General features: G+C 37.6%; 1 protein-coding gene across 1 annotated transcript in view; it reads right to left on the reverse strand.

The window, feature by feature from the left end:
• Otogl (otogelin like) overlaps positions 1 to 25,052 on the reverse strand; it is a 144,483-nt gene that overhangs the window by 43,645 nt on the left and 75,786 nt on the right. The window contains exons 27-33 of the mRNA XM_021174947.2: positions 18,572 to 18,706; positions 12,876 to 13,025; positions 11,011 to 11,130; positions 9,775 to 9,891; positions 6,632 to 6,788; positions 5,675 to 5,701; positions 1,448 to 1,615 (exon numbers count right to left, since the gene is read on the reverse strand). Of these exons, the coding sequence (XP_021030606.2) occupies positions 1,448 to 1,615; positions 5,675 to 5,701; positions 6,632 to 6,788; positions 9,775 to 9,891; positions 11,011 to 11,130; positions 12,876 to 13,025; positions 18,572 to 18,706 (874 nt within the window). The remainder of the gene's footprint in view (positions 1 to 1,447; positions 1,616 to 5,674; positions 5,702 to 6,631; positions 6,789 to 9,774; positions 9,892 to 11,010; positions 11,131 to 12,875; positions 13,026 to 18,571; positions 18,707 to 25,052) is intronic.

Here is a 25,052-nt window from a genome sequence, read left to right on the forward strand (position 1 = left end):
GAAAAAATACATATATATATATATATATATATATATATATATATATATATTTATGGGCTGTTATGCTTTCATATATGAAACCTATAAACTACCAAACTATGTGACAGAAAAAGAACGGGAAAACAGGAAAACAACTGTTCTTTACATCAGTGTTATCTTTAGGAAAAAAATGACTCTCTTTGCTACATTGAGAAAATGTTATATACTCAGTAGTACTGTATATTTCTCAAAAGATGACAAAAATGGCTAATGAGTAACCAGACTTTACAAAGCATTGGATATGTGTGATTGTAATTTGTTAATTTGCTTTGAAATTGTGACTTATAGTTCTAAGACTCATGTTATAAACCACTCCATTAAAATATTGCACTCACTCTTGGAAAAGACAGTATTTGCATCTTTTAAGAACAATGGTTACTATAAATCATAAAATCAAGAAATCTATCAAATGCAATGTTCCTAAGGATGTTTATTTTGTCCTTAAAACTGGCAAATATCACCGGGCAGGGGTGGCACACGCCTTTAATCCCAGCACTCCGGAGGCAGAGGCAGGCAGATTTCTGAGTTTGAGGCCAGCTTGGGCTACAGAGTGTGTTCCAGGACAGCCAGGGTTACACAGAGAAACCCTGTCTCAAACAACCAAAACCAAACCAAACCAAACCAGAACAGAACTTGCAAATATCATGACTGAGAAGCCAAAGATGCAAATAAAATCAAATAATTTTTCATGCAAAGAAAATCAGTTGCAACTAATATAAATTAAAACTTCAGATTTCCAGAACTTAAAGAGTTCATTTTCCAGGACAAATATATATATATATAATATATATTATCATGTCCACTTATTTCTCGTGCTTGTAGAAGAAGCTGTGTCTCACAGGCCAGAAGGGGGCACACCCACCAGTAAGAACAGGTGCCAGGCAGATAGAAGCCTGGGATATAATTTGCTGATATAAGCCAGTTAATGAAGGCAGGTTTAAGGAACTAAGGACAGTGAGGCCAGGACAAAGGAGATACACTAAGGACAACACTGTCATGATCGTCTACACTCTGACATGTATGAACCATACCCATCTGACACCAAATCAAATCCTTCATATTCACTTTAACTGCCTTATTAAAATCCTTTCAATGTTAACAATGAAGTCTTTTAAATATTTTCAAATTAAGTTCTGTGGTTAGTACCATAAACATTTAATCAGTGAGTTGCTTAATACCAAAGAGACGCCATCAAACATCTGCAGTTCTAACATAACAATGCCAATAGATAAGCGAATTATTTTATATGTAAAATAGCCATTTTGTACGCCGAGAGAATTTGTTTTATATTCCTTGGGGGAACTTAGAAAATGTCGTAGCATTATGAAATCTCCAATTAATACTTGGGTAACAGTTAATGAAAAACTCTAAGTTGAAAAACTAAATTTGCATTTTCAATTATACTTACAGGATGTCTTCTCTTTGAAAAGGCCCGGAGTGATCATAAAAATAAAAAATAAATTACCACGATTGTTGCTTCTGGGCAAAGAGAAAACGCTTCTACTGGTCATATTGGCACCAAGAACAAGGCCACTTTGCCCATAATTTGCCAGCATATAAGGTCCTTCCCCAAGCCCTGGTGAAAGAACAAGTAAAATAATTATAAATTAACATAGCATTTTAAGGTTTATTTATTTATTATTTATTTATTTTAAACTCCAGATTTTATTCCCTTCCTGGTCCACCCTCTGACTGTTCCACATCCCATACCTCCTCCCCAGCGCCCTGTCTCCACAAGGATGTCCCCACCCCCAACCCCCACCCCACCAGATCTCTAAACTCCCTGGGACCTCCCCAGCCTCTTGGGGATTAGGTGCATCTTCTCTGACTAAACCCAGACCAGACATTATATGTGTTGGGGGCCTCATATCAGCTGGTGTATGCTTCCTGGTTGATGTTCAGTATCTGAGAAATCTCAGGGATCCAGGTTAATTGAGACTGCTGGTCCTCCTACAGGGAAGACCTAAACCGAGACCTGAAACTCCTTCAGAGAAATTTTTCTGCAAACCTCATCTCATAATCATAAGTATATAAATGATAACTGTGTTAATACTTTTAATTACAACTTTAAGAAAATGAGATTAATATAACATCAACCCAATTTTTGTGCTACTAGCATCCTTAATATAAATGAGTACAATAAAACCTTTTTTTTTTCTGGCTTTAGTGGTACATATCTTTAATAATCCTAGCACTGGGGAAGCAGTAGCCAAAAGATTATAATAAGTTAAATACAAAGCAAGGCTTCCAGGCTATGTAAGGCTGATTATATATGAGATGTATCACAACATCTGGGACTTGGGTGCAACAAGATAGCCATGAGTTCTAAACCACCTTGAGCTACATAGTATCAGTCCAGACAGACTAAATATCAAGACCTTGTCTCAAGAAAATACTCAAGGATGTGTCATTGAAATTTTTAGCTTGTTTTTCCTTTGTGTGGGTGAGGCAAAATGAGGGAATGGGAAGCCAGAGAGTTAATTTGGAGACTTCAAGATAGGTTGGAGTCCATCTATGGCAGGGGCCTGGCAACAACCCAAATGGACCAAGAACAATGCAAGAAGTCACCTAAAGTCCAAGAGCCACACCAGAAGTCACCTCAAGTCTAACTTCAGCAGTTATTTCAACCCCAACACTGGCAGTTACCTCAACTCCAACACCAGCATTTACCTCAAGTTCAACTTCCTCAGTCACTTCAAATCCAACACCTGCAGTCTCACCTCAACTCCAACCCCAGCAGTCACCTCAACTTAAATGTCAGCAGTCACCGCAAGTCCAACAGCAGCAAAACTTTTATCTAATAAAGTCACTCTGAACTTCATTACATAACAATGTTGATCGGGATCCTAAAGTCTTCCTCCTGCACACACTGTAGCAATGATGTCACTCCCTTTACATTCTAAGAAATGACACACAGCAACCATGAGGATCTTAGCTCACAGTGTCAGTGCTAAGGGTTATTTGTGGCGATCCCAGTCACAACCTTTATAATTCTTGATTTTGTCTTCTGACAATTATTCATTTCTGTATTTTCTTTAAATCGCGGAACTATCTCTACAACACAGTTTCTGACATATAGGAGATAAGCATGGGAGACAGAGTTCAGCTGTAAATGTTTGGAGAAGTCAAGATAGTTTATAATCGCTATGGGGTTATTTAGAGTAAACAAATTGTGAAAAGTCACTTAAAACAATGTTGTGGTTGGTTTTGTAAATCATTTCTATCACCAACCTCAACAATTCTATAATCTTCAGTCACCTATTTCTACTGCAATACTCTTTCTCCTGGACACAATGACACTTTTCCCTATTACTTGAATCATGGAAAGTCAATTCCCTGCCTACCTCTCCAAAGCTAACAGTGCCTCCTCCCTGGGTTCACCTTCTGACACTGTACAGATGCCATCAGAAGTGGAACTAAAGAAAGTGGTTTGAGAATTCTGTAACACAATGGAAAACAGACCACCGCAACTGCAGCTGACTTAACAGAAGCAATGTTTGCCAAGCAGCAAGTGGTTGTGACTCAAGTGCCCTGACTCCAGTGATCTGCAGACAACAGGCCAGAAAGCCCAGAGGAGGACCTGAAGTCAAGCTGTGGGAGAGTACAGGTTTAAATGAGGAAGTCTCCATGTCACCTCCTTATGCACAGAAGTGTTAACCACGCCTTGCCTGGCAGCACAGACTACAGGCTCAGCGCCTCTGAAGTCCAGGGTGCTTAGAAGTCTCAGTTGATCACACTTTTGCTAAGTGCCTTCGGCAAAGTTATTTAATGTCTTCATGTCTCAATTTCCTCTGAAATAGAATGTTGGCTGGAGCTACTCTTATTATTACTGTTGCTATTATTAGTCAATCAATTACATTTTTAATTATGGAGCCCAGAAGATTGATATACTCAATCCCATGTCTCTGTTTCTGCCCCTCATCCCAGCTCCCTTCCCTGTCTCTGGCTTATTTTGTGTGTCTTTCTCTCCCTGTTTCTCTCTGTCATCTGCTACCTAGCTTTCTCTTCCCTTTTTCCTACTCGTGTGTGTGTGTGTGTGTGTGTGTGTGTGTACATTTCAGCTTCTCTGATAAAAATGTTACAAATTATACATTTGGTTAGACTTTCTTTTACCATAAGTATTTTGCTAATGTTGACATTTAATCAACCTTCGATTTCTATAAATGTAACTGAACAAGCACAAGTGGCCTCCCTTTTATTTCTTAATCACCTCCATGTCTTTGAAGTTACCGAGGTTTCTTTATATAATCTCAGCCGTTAGCTACCTCCGTAACTTAGACGGGTTGCTGGCCCTGGGTTCCTACAACCATTACTCTACCTCTGCATCCTCTATCACAGTCAGGAGTTCCCCAGGCACTGGGGAACTAGGATCCCCAGGCTCACTTGTCTGAACTAGGTTTCAGTCACTGTGTCTTTCTCATTGTCTCATTTGAGAAAATGCAAGCCTTGCATCTGCTGCCTTCTGACTTTTTTACTGTGGTCCTCATTCCCCTCTTTCTACATCTGTGTAAAACGCCCACTCCGATGCTTCACTACAAGCCCATATATTTGCCAAAATGAAAGGCTTGGGTTGCCGTTGTGTTAAGTTTCCAGTTTGATAATATGTATTTTACAACAAGAGTAAAGTGCATTTCTCATGTTATCATCTTCATTTTGTTTTCTACAATATAATAAAGTTTTTCTGTAGCCACACTGACGTTTAATGATCACCAGGATCTATTCTATCAAAGTGAAACTTTCTATTCTTTGATCAGCATCTGTCCCCTCCTTGCGAATCCTCTTCTGTCACCTCTACTAAGCATCAGGTTTTCTTCACTCCTGTGAGTCTGTTTCAAACGACACATGTGACGGACGCAAACAGAATTTCATCTGCCTGGATTACTTTATTCAGCTTAACGTCTTTTAACTTCAATCACATGGTCATAAGTAATAAAAGTCGTATTTTCACTTTTGGCTAACTACTGAGTAGCTAGAAGAAAGGATTTTAAGTGTTCTCACCACAGACAGTAAACGCTGAGATGACAGACTCGCCGATTAGTCTGATCTTATCAGTCCATTGTGCATTCGCATATAAGAACACCACCTTTGCCACAGATAGAAAAACTTATCCATTTAAAATTGTGGAAAGTTTAAAACCTTTGAACAAGGTTCACAGGTATATGTAAGAATGTTTACTTATCACCAGAATTTAGTCTATCAGAGTAAATCTTTCTATTCTTTGATCAATATCTGTCCTTTTCTTATTAATCTTCCTCCCCAACTTCTGTGAGGCATCACACTTTTCTCTGTTTCCATGCCTCTGTTTTAAATATGCTGTGCCTTTGCTATACTTTAAAATTTTTTAAATTATATTTAAAAGTTAATTTAACTGCTCATTTACTTGCATCATTGCAAAAGTATTATTGGAAGACCCTTTAAGAACAAATAACCTGAATTACACACTTATTTTTAGAAAATAAATTTTAACACCAGTCCTCAGAAAATTAGATCAATTGTAGAAGAAAAAGCTTTTCTAAATTTGTCATTCAATTCCTGAACTATTTGTGTTTTATTCACGGTATAAATTGTTCAAAGAGTTTTACCTGAAAAATATATGATATAATACTGCAGCAATAGTCATTAAAGCATCACATACCTTGATTATAATATTCACAGTCAAGGGCTAAAAAAAAGGAAAGTAGATATTAACTTGCATATAAATTAAATATTACTTATATTAGTATTACAACACAGGGACATTCATTTATTAACTACATAAAATAATGGAGGATGATATCATTACTTAGAAATTTCCTACAAGCAAAGGCCATTTTGTGTGTGTGTGTATGTGTGTGAGAGAGAGAGAATGCACACATACATGTATATGGGTGTGAGAGAGAGAGAGAGAGAGAGCACATATATGCATATGAGTGTGTGCATGTGTGTGTGTGTGTGTATGCGTGTGTTATAGCTGATGTTTTTAAAACAGCCCCACTTATACCCTAGGCCAGCTTTAAACTCACTGTTATCTTCCTGTCTCAGCTGCTCTGGTACCAAGATATAAGTGTACCCAACGAGGTCTTGCTCAAAGGGTACTTTTTTTGAGATGATATGTTTCAATGAAATAAGTTTCATGACATTATTTTAAAGGAAGACAGATGCTTGGCAAATTAGAAGCCAAGCACAGAAACTGTCCAAATTGTAATCTGTTCTTCAGATGACTAACCACCCACATAAGTAAATAAAATGATTAAGGAGTCAAATCTGAAAGGAAATCAAGATGAGCTTTGAAAAGAACCTCCTTATTATCTATCAGAAGGATGAAACCTCACAGGCATAAGAAGATTGGAATCATAAACAATTTCTGTGAGGATGGTACATAATTTATATTTCAGAAGTTGCAGGAACAGCAGTCAAACACAACAGAAAACTTAAAACGTTCTTTTCACTTTGACATATGATAATTTGTGATTGTCAAAAGACTGAAATCTAGATAACTAAAACTAATTATAGTTCCCCCGAGTTTCATGGCATTACTCCCCAATAAAATAGCAATTAATTTGGATCTTCTTAAAAGCTCTCCCCTTAATGATGTCCTATGCAAGGTACCAACCACAGACAGTGGGTGACCTCCAGTGAACAGGCACCCCTTCCTGGCAGCATTTGTAAGCATATGCGGCCACACTGGTACATAGGCATTCACAGTCCCCACCCAGGTTACAGTTACACGTGTCTTCATGGCAGTTTTTGGCAAAAGAGGTAACGTCAATCTGCAAATAAAAAGAAAGGCATTACGATTCCAATAAGCACCGAGTGCGAACTTCTCTGAGAGAAGAGAAGCTGCACACATTTCTCACAAAGGCTGTCATCAGCATAATACCGCCACCTACATAGTCCTTATTGTCTCGACCTACCTTGTTGCCAAAGAAAATGGAAAATGCCACCTCCAAGAACTAACAAAACAACAATAGCAGATTGCTTTTGGCATCTGCACTAGAGCAGATTTTGGAAGCGCATTGCTGCCTTGAATTATTGTTGGCATAACCCCCGTGCAGTAAAGGAGCTCACTGTATTCCTAAACGCTCGATGCTTTTCTTTTCTTTCTTAGTCTCCCAAATAGCAATACGCTGTTGGTGTGTGAGTGGCTACGGGTGGCTTCCTTGAATTGTCTGATTTCCACCTAATCACTTGCTTTGCATTGCCCTTGTTAAATTACTGATGAAATTAGATAGAGTGTCTACAATGTGTCACTAAAGAAGAAGTTTTGTGTCAGTAAAAGGTGTTTTAGGTTGTGTGCCATTGCATGGGTTAATTTCTCAAGCAGCAGCAGCAGGGAGAGGATCCTTAAAACTCTGTAGTTCTGGTCCAGAATGAACACCATATTCTCTATCAAGGAACTGCTTCCCTAAGAAGCATTAAAATCTCAAAAGAGGGCCCCTTCAATAACCTGGATTCTAGCCTATCCATGCTCTCTTAATGTAGCAAGCAGTCTTGGACTCCCTTAAAATTACTAAAAGTTCTTGGTATTATGACAGAGCTATCACATCAATGCTTACAGGTATTTAAAATAAAATGTATAAACCTGTTACTTGTTAACATAAATTACATATTGAGTGAGCAAAGTTAAGTTAGCCGGGAGAATGCAGTGCTTCACCGTTTTGCAGATGTCTTTAACCTCTTCCTGCAGTCCATCCAACTGCTTTGCCATCTACGGTTGCACTATGTTCACTGTGGCTTGGTTTTGCTTAAAATGAAGAATGCCCTCCATGTACGTAGAATTAGAAAGTCAATAGTGCTTAATATCTTTAAGGGGGAATAACAGTGATGATATTCTTTTATGCTATATCCAAAAACTGTAGCTTTCTTCTTTTATTATTTTTAAAAGTAGGCTATATGGCATTAAGTAACATTGTATCAGTTTTGAATACTGTTTTAATAGTCTCCTTTTCCCCATTTTCTTCACTGCCCCATCCCCACTTTCTCTGATCACCCCCTCACAACCCCTAGGGCACAAACTCTTTGGTTCTTTTATGTCCCAGGTGTCCTTTTTCTCAGTCTCTAGCCTGTCTCACCACCTATTAATTACCTTCTTGCTTTCTTCTCTATATTTTAGGCATAATCCTTTTACATCTGTTTATATGTAAATATGTATACATTATAGGCTAGGCTCTGTAGATGTGTTCTTATTGTTATTTGTTTGTTTTCCTTTCTGGGTCTGTGTTTAATACAATACATCTACTTTCATCTTTCTTCATAGCTGCATAAAACTCAATGTGTCTATGTACCACACTTTCATTATACACGTACTTGCTTGGTGAGTACAGCATGAATAATCATGGATGTGAAAGTAACTCTATGATGAGATATAGATGCTTCATAACAGCCAGAGGTGGTGTGGTTGGGTTACCTGGCAGTTCTCATTTTAATTTTTAACAACCACCACATTGATATACATAAAGGCAATGTTTAATTTGATGTCTGCAACCACACCAAATGGCTCTGTTCTTCACCAGCCTAAACTCTTTAGGTTGAATTTGCCTTCGAAATAATCCTTTGCTCCTATGTGATTCCATAGCATTACTCTTGATTATTTGAAAAACTGTGTGGTGTGCACAGCTCTTCTGTTACTGCATTTAATTAAATGCAAAAGCAACAGGCCACACTCATATCATCAACTGTATCTTCAGAAAGCTATCACAAAACTCCTAAGTCCACAGTTATGAGCCAAGTTTTGCAAAATTGGATTTTTCACTTCAAAAAGTTTAAATAATTTTAAGGACAATGAGTGCCATTGGGTATTTTCCATCAGATGAAGCCACAGAGTTAGTTTCCTCTTCTCAAGAAAATATCTGCCAAACAGTCTTGTCTCGATGACTATGTTTAGTGTTTTAGAAAAATAAATAGCAGACCTGTCATACAACTCAAAAACTGTTGACATGTGCCTCCTTTGACAAAACAGGGGGCATGCAACATGGGGTGTTTCTTGGCCTCAAGGGTGCTTGTGAGACTCCTAACAGTGAGAATCGGATGCCTCTGATGCTTTTGGTGGCTCTCAAGACTCTTTCCCCCTCCTGGGTTGCCTTGTCCCACCTGGATATGAGGGTGTGTACCTAGTCTTATTGCATCTTGTTACACCACACTCTGTTAATATCACTGGGAGAGCTGCTCTCTTATGAAGGGAAACAACAGGTAGAATGGATTTGGAAGGCAGGGGTTTTTCAGAGAGCTGGGAGAAGTGGAGGGAGAAGAGGCTGTGGCCAGGATGTATTATATGAGAGAAGAAAAAACTGTATTAAGTTACTTTCACAACTTCTACCAGGACACAAAATCATGTGAGGAAAGAGGTTAGATACTTAAGTTTTGTTGTTAGAATAGCTCCTAGTACGGTTTTAAAAACACCAGGGATCCTGTGAAACGATACTTACATAGAACAGTCACTTGAAATGCTCCCTGATGACAGATAAACATCTAACCCCTTTATAATTTACAAATATTTACAAAATGTCGTGGGCATATTGTATTTCATCATCTAGAATGAACTACAATGATCATTGCAGATGTGCACTGTTAGATAAGATGGGATAAGGAAGAAAGGAAGACAACTAAATATGTTGCTCATACAGAAAAAAAAAAGGTCCCCTAACGATGATGGTAGGACACCTGAGAAACACAAATTGCTGAATGTATCCCACTCAGCCCAGTATACACAGCAGCAGGTCTTTATAGTTGAGAATTTAGTAAAAAGCACTCATTTACCACATTGCGACAAGGAGCAAAAACATCACTGTACAAAATGGAACATTCTCTCTTGGCATAGGGAAATTTGTTTTGGTGAGCCTCGCAGGGCTTCAGTGCCTCAATAAGATCTTCACACTGTTGAAAATCAAAGGGAGAAGACAAGATTTGAAAGGGACTTAACTCAAAGGTCAAAGGACCCGACCTGACTCTATCAATGACAGAAGCATCTAGAACAGTCTCATCCTTTTAGGCCTTTTCACCTAATGCCTGTTCTCAACCATATGGATTATGTATTGATAGCATAAATCACTTCTGAGATGCGAGTATTAAATAGAATGATATTACAGAGGAAAACTAATCATTTTGAATTTTTCACATCTATAACACTTTCACAAAAATTTCTATGAGCATGAGTGTCCCTCTTTAATGTTTCATTTTGTCCATTTTTGTCTGTACAGACCACCTTCTGAGGTATTGGATGTACAGACTGTCTACTGGGGTATTAGATGTACAGACCACTTAGTTGTATAGACCACCTTCAGAGGTATTGGATAGATGTACAGATTTCTATAATCTCCAGAGACTTAATTGCTATAAACTCTGAAATTTGACTTCTACTGCCTCTAACGTGCCTCTCCAAAACTTCCCTGAGAACACCCACCAACAATTTGTTCTTTACTACACAGAGAGGCAGTTTCTCAGTCTGAAGTCACTCTCTTAGCTTTCAGTCTGTCCAAGTGTCATCGACTGCATCTATAGACTGCTGGAGCATGTGAAGGGGCTGATCCTGCAGAATCAAAGCTGCAGGACCTCCGTGACACAGAGCAACAACAGATTATCCAAGAGGAGTTCCTATGAGGATCCAGAGGACCCAGTATTGATAGTGTAGCAGAAGCCAGAGGCATCAAATCAGACCAGTGACTTATTGCGATGAACATTTGCAAGTAAAGAGGTATGAACAAAAGGGTATACCGTGGGACACACTGTAATGCATAACAGCTCCCACAGAGAGATGTTTCTTTGATAGGTTTGGTTTTGTTTGTTTGGGGGGGGGGCGTGTTTCTTTTCTAGCTTATGGGAAGTTGCAAGGGTGAAGGATAAATGTGGAGAGACAGGAAGATGAGTGGGATTGGGATTCAGGATGTGAAACTCACAAAGAATCAATAAAAAGTTTAAAAGATAACCTAAGTAATTTTACTCCTCAGATTCTTTTGATAAATACATTTTTTTCTAAATCCCATCTATGTAACTCACCTGTCCTAAGGCCCAGCTGTCTCCAAACACCTGAGCATTTCGCACTTCAATGTTATTAGATGTTGTCATGTCATTGGAAGTACATTTGTCAAAGTTGCCACACAATCCTGCCAGCTTGTTCTAAAGTAATAAAATTGTAATGAAATATTTTATATTTATTCTAAGACTTAAAATACATTAAAACTTGAAAGATTTAAGAGATAGAAAGAGCTTCCATAGAAATAATTTAAAATAAACATTTTAAGAAAATGAGTCCATACCAATTCATTATGTTTATAATATTTAATAGCTTCAATATTTTACCAACCTCCAAGTATTAGCTGTCCACACTTACTGAAACATCTTAGTATTGATATCTCTAATAATGTAAGTAGAAAAATATACACTGAAGTACATTTATACATACACATATATATGATGTATATATCATATATATATATATATATAGTATTTTAAGCATAAATAATTTTGAATAAATAATGTTGAAGCAATAAAGCTAAATGGAGTCACTACAGGTCGTGAAAAGAGGAAAGCATTGGTCACAGGAACTACTTATACCAGCACCGACCAGTGGTTTTTCTCATAATACTATAAGTTTTTTTTTACAGGCAGGGTTCTCTAAAACTTTAAAATGGATGGTATTCCAATAAGTATGGAAATCATTCTTGAGACCTTGAATTGATGTTCCTTGAAATCTCTCTACAACAGAAACAGCTGGAATTCAGTCCTTTAAAGTAACATGTTTTCCAAAAAAACAGACAGTGCATGGGACCCATGTCTTAGAAACTATATATATATTAAGGTCAATTATGACTTCAGCCACAAGCAAATCAACTATCTATACCACAGTTTGCAATAATATCATAAAGAAAAAACATTCATTTATAAAATATAGATGAATTTTATATTTATTTTACCAGGTCAAAGATGGAAGGTCTCCAGAATTACCAAACAATTTCCCTTATATAATATTGGGGAAGGAAAACAGTGGACAATAGCAATGGAAGTATAATGGTATTTTTCCTGATCGTGGAGACAGAGGGAAGATTTCACAATAGGGAAGCAGCTGCAGGTATTGATAGACTTGTTTTGTAACAAACTACAGCATTATACATTTTTCCAAACGCATATAGTCATAAGGTAATTTTAAAATACCTTACTACTAGTTAGTTACTACTAGTCACTTACTACTACAATATTACTATATGTCAACTTATTTTTAAATTCTACAATGTGAAACATAATGGAGAAAACAGGTTATCATAACAAGTGAAACTCTTTTACCAAAAAAAGAAAAAAAAAAAGAAAAAAAATCGTATAACCAAACTCAAGGGACAAGAAAGGAGATGAACAAAGCAACAACAAATATTATGATGTTAGAGCAAAAAATAACTAAGTAAGATTGACTTATATTATACACATCAATAGAGTACTCCTTTACACTGCTAAGAGTTCTGCCATTTGTATGTTATACCACTTGTATGAGTATACTCCAGTTTCTGAAGTTTTTTTTTTTTTTTTTTTGGTTTTTCAAGACAGGGTTTCTCTGTATAGCCCTGGCTGTCCTGGAACTCACTCTGTAGACCAGGTTGACCTCAAACTCAGAAATCCACCTGCCTCTCCTCCCGAGTGCTGGGAATAAAGGGGTGTGCCACCATGCCCGGCTCTCTGAAGTCTTTCACATAGAGTGTTATTAGTAATTTTGAAAACTTAACTTAGTTCAAACATAGCTCTCTCTCTAGAGTTTACAAAAAGAATCCAAGAAATCCTTTAAAACCATATTTGCCTAACAATGTGTTTAATCTTTCTTTTCTTCAAACACAGCTTCATTCACAGCATCCCACATAGGGAGTAGGTTGGCCTACCTTCCACTGCGGCCCGACTTTGATGTGGATGGTTGTCTTCTCATCCCACAGAATGGTGATATCTTCCTCTGGGAAGTATATTACTATGTAGAACCCAGCCTTCCAGAGCTGGTACTCAGGCCTGCTTTCCAGGAAAAACCCGGATCGCTTCTTAAAAAAGGATAAAATGTCTTAGCGTAAGTGTCACAGTATCTAACCGAAGGAAGGAATACAGTACTGCTTTCCAGTAAGTATATATCTAACATAATTGCTTGCTATGGGTTTTTGTTTTTTCAAGACAGGGTTTCTCTGTATAGCCCTGGCTGTTCTGGCACTCACTCTGTAGACCAGGCTGGCCTCGAACTCAGAAATTCGCCTGCCTCTGCCTCCCAAGTGCTGGTATTAAAGGCGTGCATCACCATGCCCCGCTGGTTATTTTTTGTTGTTGTTGTTGTTTGTTTGTTTGTTTTAATTCTCTAATACAAACCCAATGTTTTACATAAGAAATACATTATATTGGTATTTGTATAAAAAGTAGAAGCTGGGCTCAACAAGAGACCATGGGAAAAATAAAAGATAATCCAGGGATGATGAAGGGAGGAAAAGGAGAGAATGGACATGGAGAATGTGAAGGAACAATGGATATGAGAGGTTGAGGATGAAAAATGCATGTTCTTTCCTTCAAAAGAAAAAACTTATCTTTGCTATGATTCTCAGTACTTACTAGAGCATAAAAGCAGCCTTCTAATGTTATGACACCTTTTGATGAGATACAGAACTATCTACATTTGGTAAGATATGATGCTTTAAAAGTCCAGTGAGAATTTCTAAATGAAATGGTTTGGTAACTGAATAGATAGGTATAGATAGATAGATAGATAGATAGATAGATAGATAGATAGATAGATATCTAATATTGTAACCATCCCACAGGTTACAATAATATTATAAAGGGAAAATACTTTCTTTTATGTATGAGACCAGAAAACTGTGATGAGAATGGGAAAGAAAAGATGACATAGGAACAAAAGGGGTGGGTTAAACAAAGAAACAAAGGTTTGGAGAAAGACAAACCCAAGATATGATCAGATCTAAATGAAAAAGCAGTAAAGGGCAGAAGCACTGATTGCATGACAACTCAAAATATAAGAAATAAAGGTTTGAAGAGGGAAGTAATAGCCTATGGTTTGAAAGCTCAAGGAAAATAATTTACAAATTTAGAAAGGGTAAGAGGGATTAGACAGGGAGTACATTGGGAAGCCAGAGTACCTGTAACCATGACTGTGGCCTTGAATTGAGCTCATATGATAGATGATCTTGAAAATACATAGTTATATTAATAAGAAGAAAACTGATTTATTCCCAGCCAAAACAAAAAAATGGAAACATATAAAATTCTTCATCCATTTTTCTTCTCTAAATATAAAGTATAGTGGGAAAATACCATAAGAGAATGCTGCTTACTTGAACATTTCAAAGGACAGGTGGCGTATACTTCATCATATATATACTAATATATGTACTCCTATACTAATATTATACTTATACCATACACAACAGATATAACCATTCATATTCTTAACTGACTTTACCTAATTTCAAATTCTTCTAGTGCCCAATCTTCTATTCTTATTGGCTGGAATAGTCACGTTATCATCTGAACCACCTCATATCTATGCACTTGGTATTCCTCCTGCTAGGTACTACAGTCCCAGAGTGTGGCAAAATTGCCTTATACTCTTCTTGACTCAAATGCTTCCTCCATCACGAGGCCACACAAGATCTCTAAGTCCCAAATATACTGATTTACTGGGTCTAAACTTTGAGTTTTAATGTTCAGCCATTTCCATCTTTTGAATGGAAATTGCAGGGCATTAAAATTTACTTTTGAATCTGAGTTGTGAGCCAAGTCTAATGAACTAGAGACAATGTGCCCGTGCCATGGCACCCTGACACCTGTGCATACTTCGTCTTGCTTCTCCCACTTCCCAGCACTGGTTTTCAGCTTCTTGCTTCACAGCTTCCGCTTGGGGACCACTGCTATACAGCATCCACAGCACAGAGCCAGGACAAGGTTAGGTTGAGCAAGGGAACCAAGTATGAAGAGTGACAGGATTAGGCAGTCCACACTAGGAAGTTCTGCCCTCACCATGAAGGGATGTGTGTCCAATAAAACGCATATCAAATGGGTAGAAAAACACCCTGACCAAAAAATCAAGAGGGGGCTGGAGAGATGGCTCATTGGTTAAGAGCCTTGTCTGTTCTTCCAGAGGTTCTGTGTTCAATTCTCAACAACCTATATTAGCTCACAACCATCTGTATATGTAATGGGATCCAATGCCCTCTTCTGGTGTGTGTGAAGACAGTTACAGTATACTCATATACATAAAATAAATGGATAAATTTAAAGAAAGAAACCATGAGGGAAATAGATTTTTTCCCAAGGACTCTACTACATTTTCATTTGTGGAGACCCCATAATTTGTATAGTCTGATATGTACCTAAATCACTATGTCATGACATCACCTTTTATCTTCATTTTACTTTCCAACAAGTGTTTTTCTTTGTTTGGTTTGGTTTGGTTTCCTGACTTGTCTATATCATCTCTCTCCATCCCAGCAGTTTGGTTTTACATCAGTTGTTCCAAATCAAAAGCACAGCTTCTCTATTTGCCATTAGATACAAAATGCTTCTTTCATTAGGTAAGGCATCTTGCCACAAGAATGCCCTTCCTAATCGAAAGAAGTGACCTCACTCCTTACTTTCCAAGTTATCAGCTAACACTTCTTTTTAAAAGAGTCTGGAATGAGTTGTCCAAAATAGAAACCCGTGCTTTAGAAGGATAGCACTTCAAACAAAACTAAACATTGCTTGAAGAATAAGTCAGAAATGGAGATAATTAAAACATTTGGGAGGACAGCTTAGGTGAATTTATAGAAGAGTTTTAATTTGCATGCCTGATTGATTTATAATTTGCCTACCTGATTGAATTATAATTGTGCATTTACATAAAAATGAGGAGTTGTTTATTCATTTCCCTGGATGAGCAACCCATTAGTTATGAAGTAAGTGGCACTTCCTATATTGTCACTTATGATCTCCCAGGAAGACATTTTAGCTGGGAACATGGGATCAAAATTATTTTCTGACTTTTCTTAATCTTACTTCATGCCTCAGAATCTAAATAAAAGAGATTCATCAACACTGGTGTACCAGTGAAAATTGGAGGCGGTGAGTTATATTGAACTGCAATTATCACTTCAAAAATGTGCCAAACTGTCCTTATATAAGTATTTACCAACTTCTCCCCATTTGAAAAAGCAACCTTAATCACAGAACGACCTTTACCTATAGATGAATATCCATCTAATGGCCAGGCAGAACGGCTGTAATTACTTTTGCAAAGACGCAGAAGGTGTTTGTCTCATTTGATCACTGTGTGGTTACTCTTAATGTTTCTACCTGGCATTCAAGATGTGTGTTAGCCTAGAGGTTTTCTAACTGCAGTACTAGAATTTCTTTACTATTGAAAACCAAAGTAGCAAAAAATTACCAAAAAGTAATCCAGGGACTGAACAGATGATACAAATTAAAAGGCCTGTCCAAAATGAAAAGGTGCAGTCTTTTGTTTAAAACAGGAACTTATCCCTCTTTCTTTAGCAGGGAGGTTTCGTGGCTTCTCTTGACCCGCCATGTCAGTTCACCCTCAGGCATCCCAGCACCTGAGGCAGAACACAGAATCTGGCCCATACAGTCAGTGTTCCAAGTGGCTTTCATGAAAAAGTATTTCAAAGGAAACTTAGGAAAATGGTGTTTCTGGGAGTCTCTGGGAATTCAGTTTGAAATGGTGACCTCTAAAAGACCACTGTCATTTCAAAAGTCCAAAGTCCAAATTCATTGCCTTTAAAATGAAGCTCATATGACTTGGGCCATATATGAGCTTCCAGTCTGAGACTAGAGCTCTTGACATTCACTTTTGTATCCCATACCTTCCATGTTCTCGTCTGCCAGGAACACGCCTACCAGAGTCTCAGCCACACCTGTGCTCTACCATCCCAGGGACTTTGAACTTAAACCAATTGCGACTACCAACCATGACATTTTATCTTCTAACTCTGCTCCTTTGAGTGAGCTCATTTCCCTGCAATGCTAACCTATGCCCTCTTCATCTGACTAATCCGTCTCTTCTGCCAGGAGAGAACTTACTCTCCTGATAATCTGATAACTTCAGATTATGTCCCTATGTGAAAAATAAAAATAAAAAAGACAGATGGAAGGAAGGGGTGATCAGATCTTAAGATTCATTAATGCGTACTTCCATTACAGTCTTCATAGAACTGAAGAACAGGGGTTTGGAGTCACGCTGAGGGGAAGTGGAAGCTTGAGAGGTTCAATGAGGTTTTCTAGAGTGATACAGCAAGTAGGTGCCAGGTTGGGGTGCTAAACCATTCCTAATTGGCTCCAAATCTATGCTGCTAGTCTGCTCTTAATGCAGTCTTGTTTGAGCACAGTGGTTCTCAACCTGTGGGTCGCAACCCCTTTGAGGGTTGTATGTTAGATATCCTACATATCAGTTAATTACAGTATGAATCATAACAGTATAAAATATACTAATAAAGTAGTAATGAAATAATTTATGGTTGGGGGTCACCACAACTGTATTAAAGATCATTAGGAAGCATACGAGGCATTAGGAAGGTTGAGAAGTACTGCTTTAGTGTTTGCCCCTACTAGGAGTCCTTATAAAATCTTATGTACACTCTGGCCCAGCATGTAACATTTTCCCATTCTACTCTCCATGAGGAATCCTTGAGCATGTAACTTCAAGACAAGAAGTATCTTTTCACTATTCCAGCCTAAAACTTGAGCACAAGTTTTAGTGTACCCCGGACATTGTGGATGGATGAGTAAATAAGGTGAATGAATAAAATTGATTACATCTTCTAATTAGCCAAACTCTCAGGTTACAACAATCACTGAAAGAGACAAGGATCTTCATACATTGCTCATAGACACACTGGGAAGACAGATAAACGCACAATGAATTTGACTAAGGACTGATGATGATCTATCACAGTTTGGGAGAGCATCCTGAGAACTTTCCTGGAGATAGGACATACTGGAGATAGGACATACTGTACAGAATAAGTTAAGTGGGAAAAGGACTTTATCAATCACTTTTTCTAAAGGTACAAATGAGAACAAAATTAACCTAAAATATGTGAAATAACTGAAAAGATTCCACTCCTGGAACATGGCCCTGAAAGAGGGCCACAAGAGGTAAGGCAGAAAGAGGACAACAAGCCAAATCGGTAAGAACCTAGCAGGACAATGGAAAGAAATCTGAAAGCTTTGAAGCCCAAGAGACCTGGAAAGTCAGATTTCCATATGTGGAAAGCCACTGTTGCTGCAGTGGGTGGGGTGTAAAGATGGAGCTTTAGTCGGGATATCAGGAAGATGAACAAGGGGCTACTGAAGGGACGCACCTAACAGATATTAGTTACCAAGGCCAGAACGCTGCTTATAGAAAGGAAAGATTGTAGAGATGATTAAAATATGAAGAGAAATAATATAATCAGAAGATACAAGCAGTGTACAGTTTATACAAAACCACATAAAGCAACAGAGAAAAAAAATCTAGATCTATCCAAACCAGGTCTATTTTCTGGATCATTCATGGAAGGCATAATTGTCACAAAAGAAAGAATTCACTAACCTGTTTGTAAGGAGCATCATTGAGGTATATTTCAGTGTCTCCAATTGATATCAAAACACTTTTAGAACAAACAATATCATTGTCAAAGCATTTCTTGTTCTGGGAAATCACAGATATATCAGAATCATCTGTACTCTGAAATAGGTCAAGAATATTTTATTGGCACAATAAATTTATATACCACATATAAGTCCTAGCTATTTTATTAACAAATTTAAAGACAACCAAGGTTTATAATGGCTTATGTTATAACTGAAAATAGATGCACTTCTAAAGCAAAATTAAAAATTATATTTAGCTAAAGGTGAGAAAATATTTTACTGGAATACCACAGTCTTTAAATAATTGCCCCTAATATTTTTTCAAATTTTGTACTAGCAAAGCTTTTTAGATCCATTTTGTTATCATCTATATCTATATCTGTATCTATATCCATACCTATATCTATATCATCTATATAATATTATATTATATATTATGTATAAAAAGTAACAGATTTTATTTATATATTATTACCTAAAAATAATTTTCATTTTTAGAAAATATATATGTTCCTTTATTTGGGGGATTTTTGGACTGCTTACTCCCTCCAAGGAAGAAGTGAAGTAGATGCAAACTTGTTCCATGAACAAGTAGACAAAATAGTGCGTTTATTTGAGGGTTTGCTTTGAACCTCATGATGTCACATATAATTCTGTCAACATTTGAAATTGATTTTTATTGAAAAATATAAAGTTTTATTGTTTAAGAAAGCCAACTTTCTGGAAGAAAACTTTTGAAACATTGAAGTCATAAGTCAAAACCTCACAGCATGCCGATACAGACATGGGCCTCTCTGTCAGAGGCAGCTGGATAGTTGGGATGTGATCTCTATATTCAGACTCTGAGCTCACATCCTCTCATACACACTTAGCATCATATTGTGCAAGTGCTCACAGCCAGTGCTCTATCCACTCACCAAGTTAGAGTGAGAGTATACTTCCTTCCCCAAGCACACTTCAATTGCAGCAGTGTGGAAACCATACATGTCCCATGACCCCGATGAGGATAGTATGAAGCTCTGGTGGTTGGTTAAGATGCACAGGTACAAAAGTGAGATCTAAAGTTTGGACAGTCAGCAGTTCTTAAAACAAGTCTTCCTGTCTTGTTAGAGTGCCCTGAGGGCCCGTGGTGTCAGCTTCATGTATGGACTTGTTCCAGTATGTGTTAAACATTCCTCCCCTACCACACTCAAATGCCCTGTGTACAACAGGCACCATATTCAAATGAATCACTTTTTTTTATTAGATATTTTCTTCATTTACATTTCCAATGCTATCCCAAAAGTTCCCTAAACCCTCCCCCCCAACCCTGCTCCCCTCCCCTCCCCCACTCCCACTTCTTGGCCCTGGCATTCCCCTGTACTGGGGCATATAAAGTTTATTAATCACTTCTTAACAAGTACTTATGTATCAGAGTTCAGCCTACAGCCATCTTCTCAAGCAAGAAGGTCCATTGACCTTAAGCAATGACATATGCCACCATTTGGGCAGTGACACAATCCTGCTGTTCACTGTCTGGGCCAGGATTAGTCATCAGTGTTCTGCCCGGCTTTCCTGTGACTGGTTATGGGGGCTCTTCTTAAACATAAGACTTAAGTTTATCTCCCTAAGACAATCCCCTAGCAGTTGAGAGAGAATACTGAGACCACGGTGTGCTCCTTTATTTGTGATCTCATTGACTTCCCATGAAATCCATTGCCATGGTGATGTCCTGGTTGTGAGTAGCATCTCTGGGATGACACTGACCTAAATACACAGTCAAGGATGTTGTGAGAAATTGAAGTGACGCTTCTATGGGCTTTCTGCTTTAGTAAGTTAAAAGTTTCTGCTTCTAGCTCTTTTGTATTTTCAATCGAAGAGGGTTTCTCTGGCTTCCCAGCTTCACAATTTAAAATTTTCATATATGTATACCATATGTATATCATTTCCCTGTCTTTATCCTTTCTCCAACAATCCTTTCATATGCTCCATCTCTCTCAAATTTACTGCCTTTTTACATAATTATTATTGTTACATTTGTGTGTGAGTGTGTGTGTGTGTGTGTGTGCGCACACACACACACACACACGAGTGCACATGCATGCGTGTACATGCCAACTAGTAGTATCATTATGCAGGTCTTGTTTAGACAACCTAATTGTCGAGATGCTATGGATGTGGCATCACTGTCATATATAAACGACACAACCTACCAGCAGACATTCTGGCCCCTTTCAATCGTTTCTTCCTCTCTTCTTTGAACCTTGGGTAAAGCAATGGTGTTATAGATGTATCAGTTGGGGCCAGGTACCCCATGGACCAGTGTTCCCTACATTTTGACTGGTTTTAACTTTCTGTAATGGTTTCTGTCTGATGCAAGAAGATTCTCTGATGAGAGACAAGAGCTATACTTATTAGTAGGTCTAAGACTAAGTTGATAATGCAGTTAAAATTATCCTGGTTTAAGGATGAGCCAGTAGTTGGTGCTTCTCTAGATTTCATGTGCTCATCATCCATTGACAACTGCCTAGGTTTACTGTCCTAGGCATGAATTTCCTCCTTTTGAGTGGACCATAAGTCTAATTAGAGGGCTGTTGGTTACCACCATAGATATAAATGCTACTATTGCACCTTTGAGGATAGCTTGCTATGCTGGTTACTGTAGTGGTTTATAGACATCACAGGGGGAGGTGGTTGTTGATTGATTTTCTTCTATGTCAGCCTTGTGCAGTGTCATAAGACTTATTGCTTAAAGAAGCCATTTTTCAAAGATCCCATCATCACAGAGTTGACAACTGAGTGACCCTAGGGCCAACTATTCTCCCATCGTGGATCACTATGGAAACCCACTACAGATGTCACTGGAGTATATACTGAGCCTCCAGAATATCACTAGCTAGAGAGAAAAACTTTTAAATTGTAATCATGTATTTTGGAAGAGATGAAAGTCCAAGCTGAGACATAGAGTAAAATGTATCACATATATCCAAAACTGTACCTACATGAAGGACTCTTGCCACACACTCTGGTCAAGTCAGCTTGACAGGCTGTGAAGCATAAAAGCCACTCACGAGGCAGAGAGTTTCAAGGAAGCTCACCTCTTGGAGTTTTTGCGTTCTCATACTCATACTCTATTTCCATGTTAGTCTGATGTATGGATCTATGAGCTCTCTTTTAATATTTTATTATAAATGCTTTTTAAGGTTAAATTCTGTTATAGTTAGTCTCTCCAGTGTTCCAAGATTCCAGAAGCCACCAAGCTTAGAATCCTGTGAGAAGGCAGTAAGGAAGTTAACCTATTCAGTAACTAATTAAGCATTACAATAGACAGAGCCAGTGGCTCAACTGGTCTGCAGAAAGAGCCAGAGAATCTCACTGAGATAGAAATCTTCAGTACAGAAAGTTGGTATATTCTCCTGACAAATGGAGATTCTCCAGATACTTAAAAGTTACACTCATATAAGAATGTAGCAAGGCCTAGGAAATTATGGGGGTTGTGATATTGCATTATTCTTGAGGCCTGCCAAGAGCAGACAGAACCCCCTGGTGCTAGCCTTCAGAAGGTTCAAAGGTATAACACTAGAGTGTGAAATCCTTGCCTGTCACTAAACTGATCCTAGGCAGGACTGCTTTATCTTTACTGTAAACATTTACCTGGTTACTGTAAATCCTTTTAAAGTCATTCCTTTGTTTTGTACTTGGTAACTTCAATGTACCTTGCCTGCTGTGACTCCCAACCGCTTGTATTCTCTGTACTATAAAAAGTTCGATGCTCGACCTGACAAATACATTCAGATTCTATACAACCTCTCCTGTGTGCATCTGTCTGTCATCTCATCCAACGCTTTGCCCACCTGCGACTAGAGACCCATTCTACGCAGACATAGGGACCCAGAGGGTCTGTGGCAGACTCTATAAGTCTGCTTGTACCTATGCCCGAGCAAGAGATGTGCAAAGATGATGCATCAACAAACAATTCCTTTTCTTCACTTTCAGTTTTCTCTTGTTTAATACCTAATTTCAAAACTTAGTGGATCAACTTTGCTTTTCACTGTCTGATTACTTTGTTTTTGCTTCTGAATAGGTTTTCCCAAAGAACAGGAGTGGGCATGAAGTTAGAGGCCTCCTTGCCTCATCCTCCAAGTGCTGAAATGGTGTTAGGTTGTCTAGCTACCTTGCTCCCTTCTTTTATTTTCATCCTATTTTCAATGAAGCAGCTCTAAATTCTTGCTTTGCCTTTGTTGTTTCCCCTTTATTTACTTTCCCCCATTCTTTCTTCTGATCAATAGACTCCATCTGCTTATTTCCATCCATCCATACCCTTAGTGGTAATATCTTCAATCACACCATACTGCCCACTCAGATTACACAGCTGACTAAAGTCACACTTCACAATTAAAGTACAAAATTTGACATAATGAATACAAACTAAAAGTAGTTGGCAACCATGAATCCATCTCTGTAGAAAATATGCGAAGGGATTCTATTCACTGAAGAGAGCAACAGAGATATCAGGTCTCAAGATGAAAGCAACTCTAAGACAAGAAATAATCAATGCAGATCAGGACTGTGTGAAGATTATAAAAACAACTAAATTTATATATACAACCCTCAACAGTAACTCTGAATGCTTTGGTTTTATTTCTCTAATCAAAATGCATAGACAAGGGTGATAAATGCTAAAACTGGACTTATCTATTTCTTGCCTACAAGAAATTTATCTCAATGGAAAAGAAGAACACATAGCCTTAGGAAGAAAAAAAGGAGTGAAAAATAGCCCAAGTAAAGGTAACTAGAAAACAGGCAGGCATGGAAATACCAATATCCAACAGGAATGATTATGGCATCAAAACCAGTGTACAGATTCAATGTAATCCCCATCAAAATTCTGGTGGTATTCTTAATAAAAACAGAAAAATCAATACTAGCTTTCATAGGAAAGCACAAATACGATGGGTAGACAATCCAATCCTAAACAAAAGAATTATGCCAGATTTACATTAATATTTGATTACACTACAGAGCCATAGATGGAAAATAACATGGCTTCGACACAAAGCAGATATGTATATAACTGTAGCAGAGAAACAGAATTAAATTCAGACAGCAAAATATTTCTATTTTTTGACAAAATTTTCAAAATTGGAGAAAAGAGGCCTTTTTAATGAACAGTTCCAGAGAAAATTAATTTACACACAGAAGAATCAAACTAGAAGCCTCCTCTATCATCTTGTAAGAAAATGTCAGATGGATCCATGATCAAAACATAGGAACTGAAACTCTGAAGCTATTAGGAAAAAAAAAAGCCTTTCAAATGATGGTTCTCAATCTGGATGCCGAATAACCCTTTCCCAAGGGTCATCAAAGACCATTGGCATTTCAAATATTGACATTGTGATTCATAACAGTAACAAAATTACAGCAATGAAATTGCTATGAATTAATTTTGGGGCTGGGGGACACCACACCATGAGAAATTGTATTAAAGTGTTGCAGAATTAGAAAAGTTGAGAAACACTGCTCTAAGATACAAGTGGAAGAAAGGAACTTTTGAAAAGGATTCCAACAGTTCAAGGAATGATGCCAAGAACTGAAAAAAATTATATTACACATAATTTGAAAGGTTCTTCACAGAAACGAAATCAAAGTAAAGAGAGAATCTGCAGGGTGTGAGAAAGTCTTTGCCGCATGTAGATATGACAGAATTATAGTAGAGTATAGAAAGAACAAAAATAAATCAATAATAAAAGCACATTATGTGGTCAATAAATGAAATTAAGAGAGAACTTTTAAAAGATGAAAGACAAATGGAAAAATATTCAACATAGTTAGCCATCTGAAAAATGAAAAATGAAATTGTATTAGGATTCCCTTTCATCCCAGTCAGAACAGCTATCACCAAGGAAGCATATGACAAAAATAATAATGAGAAAGAGGGTAAATGGGAATCCTTATAGGCAGGGAAGAAGATATAAACTGGTCAAGGTACCATGAAAATCAGTATGAATATTCCTCAAAATTATGAAAACCAGATCTTCCATGTGACTCAACTATACCCCTGCTGAGTATATGGGAGGATTGTTCCAAATCAGCACTGAGGTATTTGCACACTCATGTTAACTTAAGTTCTATCTATTCACAATAGCCAAATAATTGAGTCAGCCTGGATTTCCATCAACAGATGGATAAAGAAAATGTGAAGTATACACATGCATACATACACACTAATGTGTGCACGTACACATGCATACATGCACATAAACACATGCACATGCAATTGTACTTAGTCATAAGAAGAATGAAATCACATCACATGCTGAGAAGTAGATATAAGGTAGATTATTAAAATTAAGTAAAATAAGTCATATATATATATATATATATATATATATATATATATACTCACTTGTGAGTCCTAGACTATGTATAGATGCCTTAAACCTCTTACACACACATACATG

The sequence above is a fragment of the Mus caroli genome, chromosome 10 (assembly GCF_900094665.2).
Source record: "Mus caroli chromosome 10, CAROLI_EIJ_v1.1, whole genome shotgun sequence".
In the NCBI taxonomy this organism is placed as follows: Eukaryota; Metazoa; Chordata; class Mammalia; order Rodentia; family Muridae; genus Mus; species Mus caroli.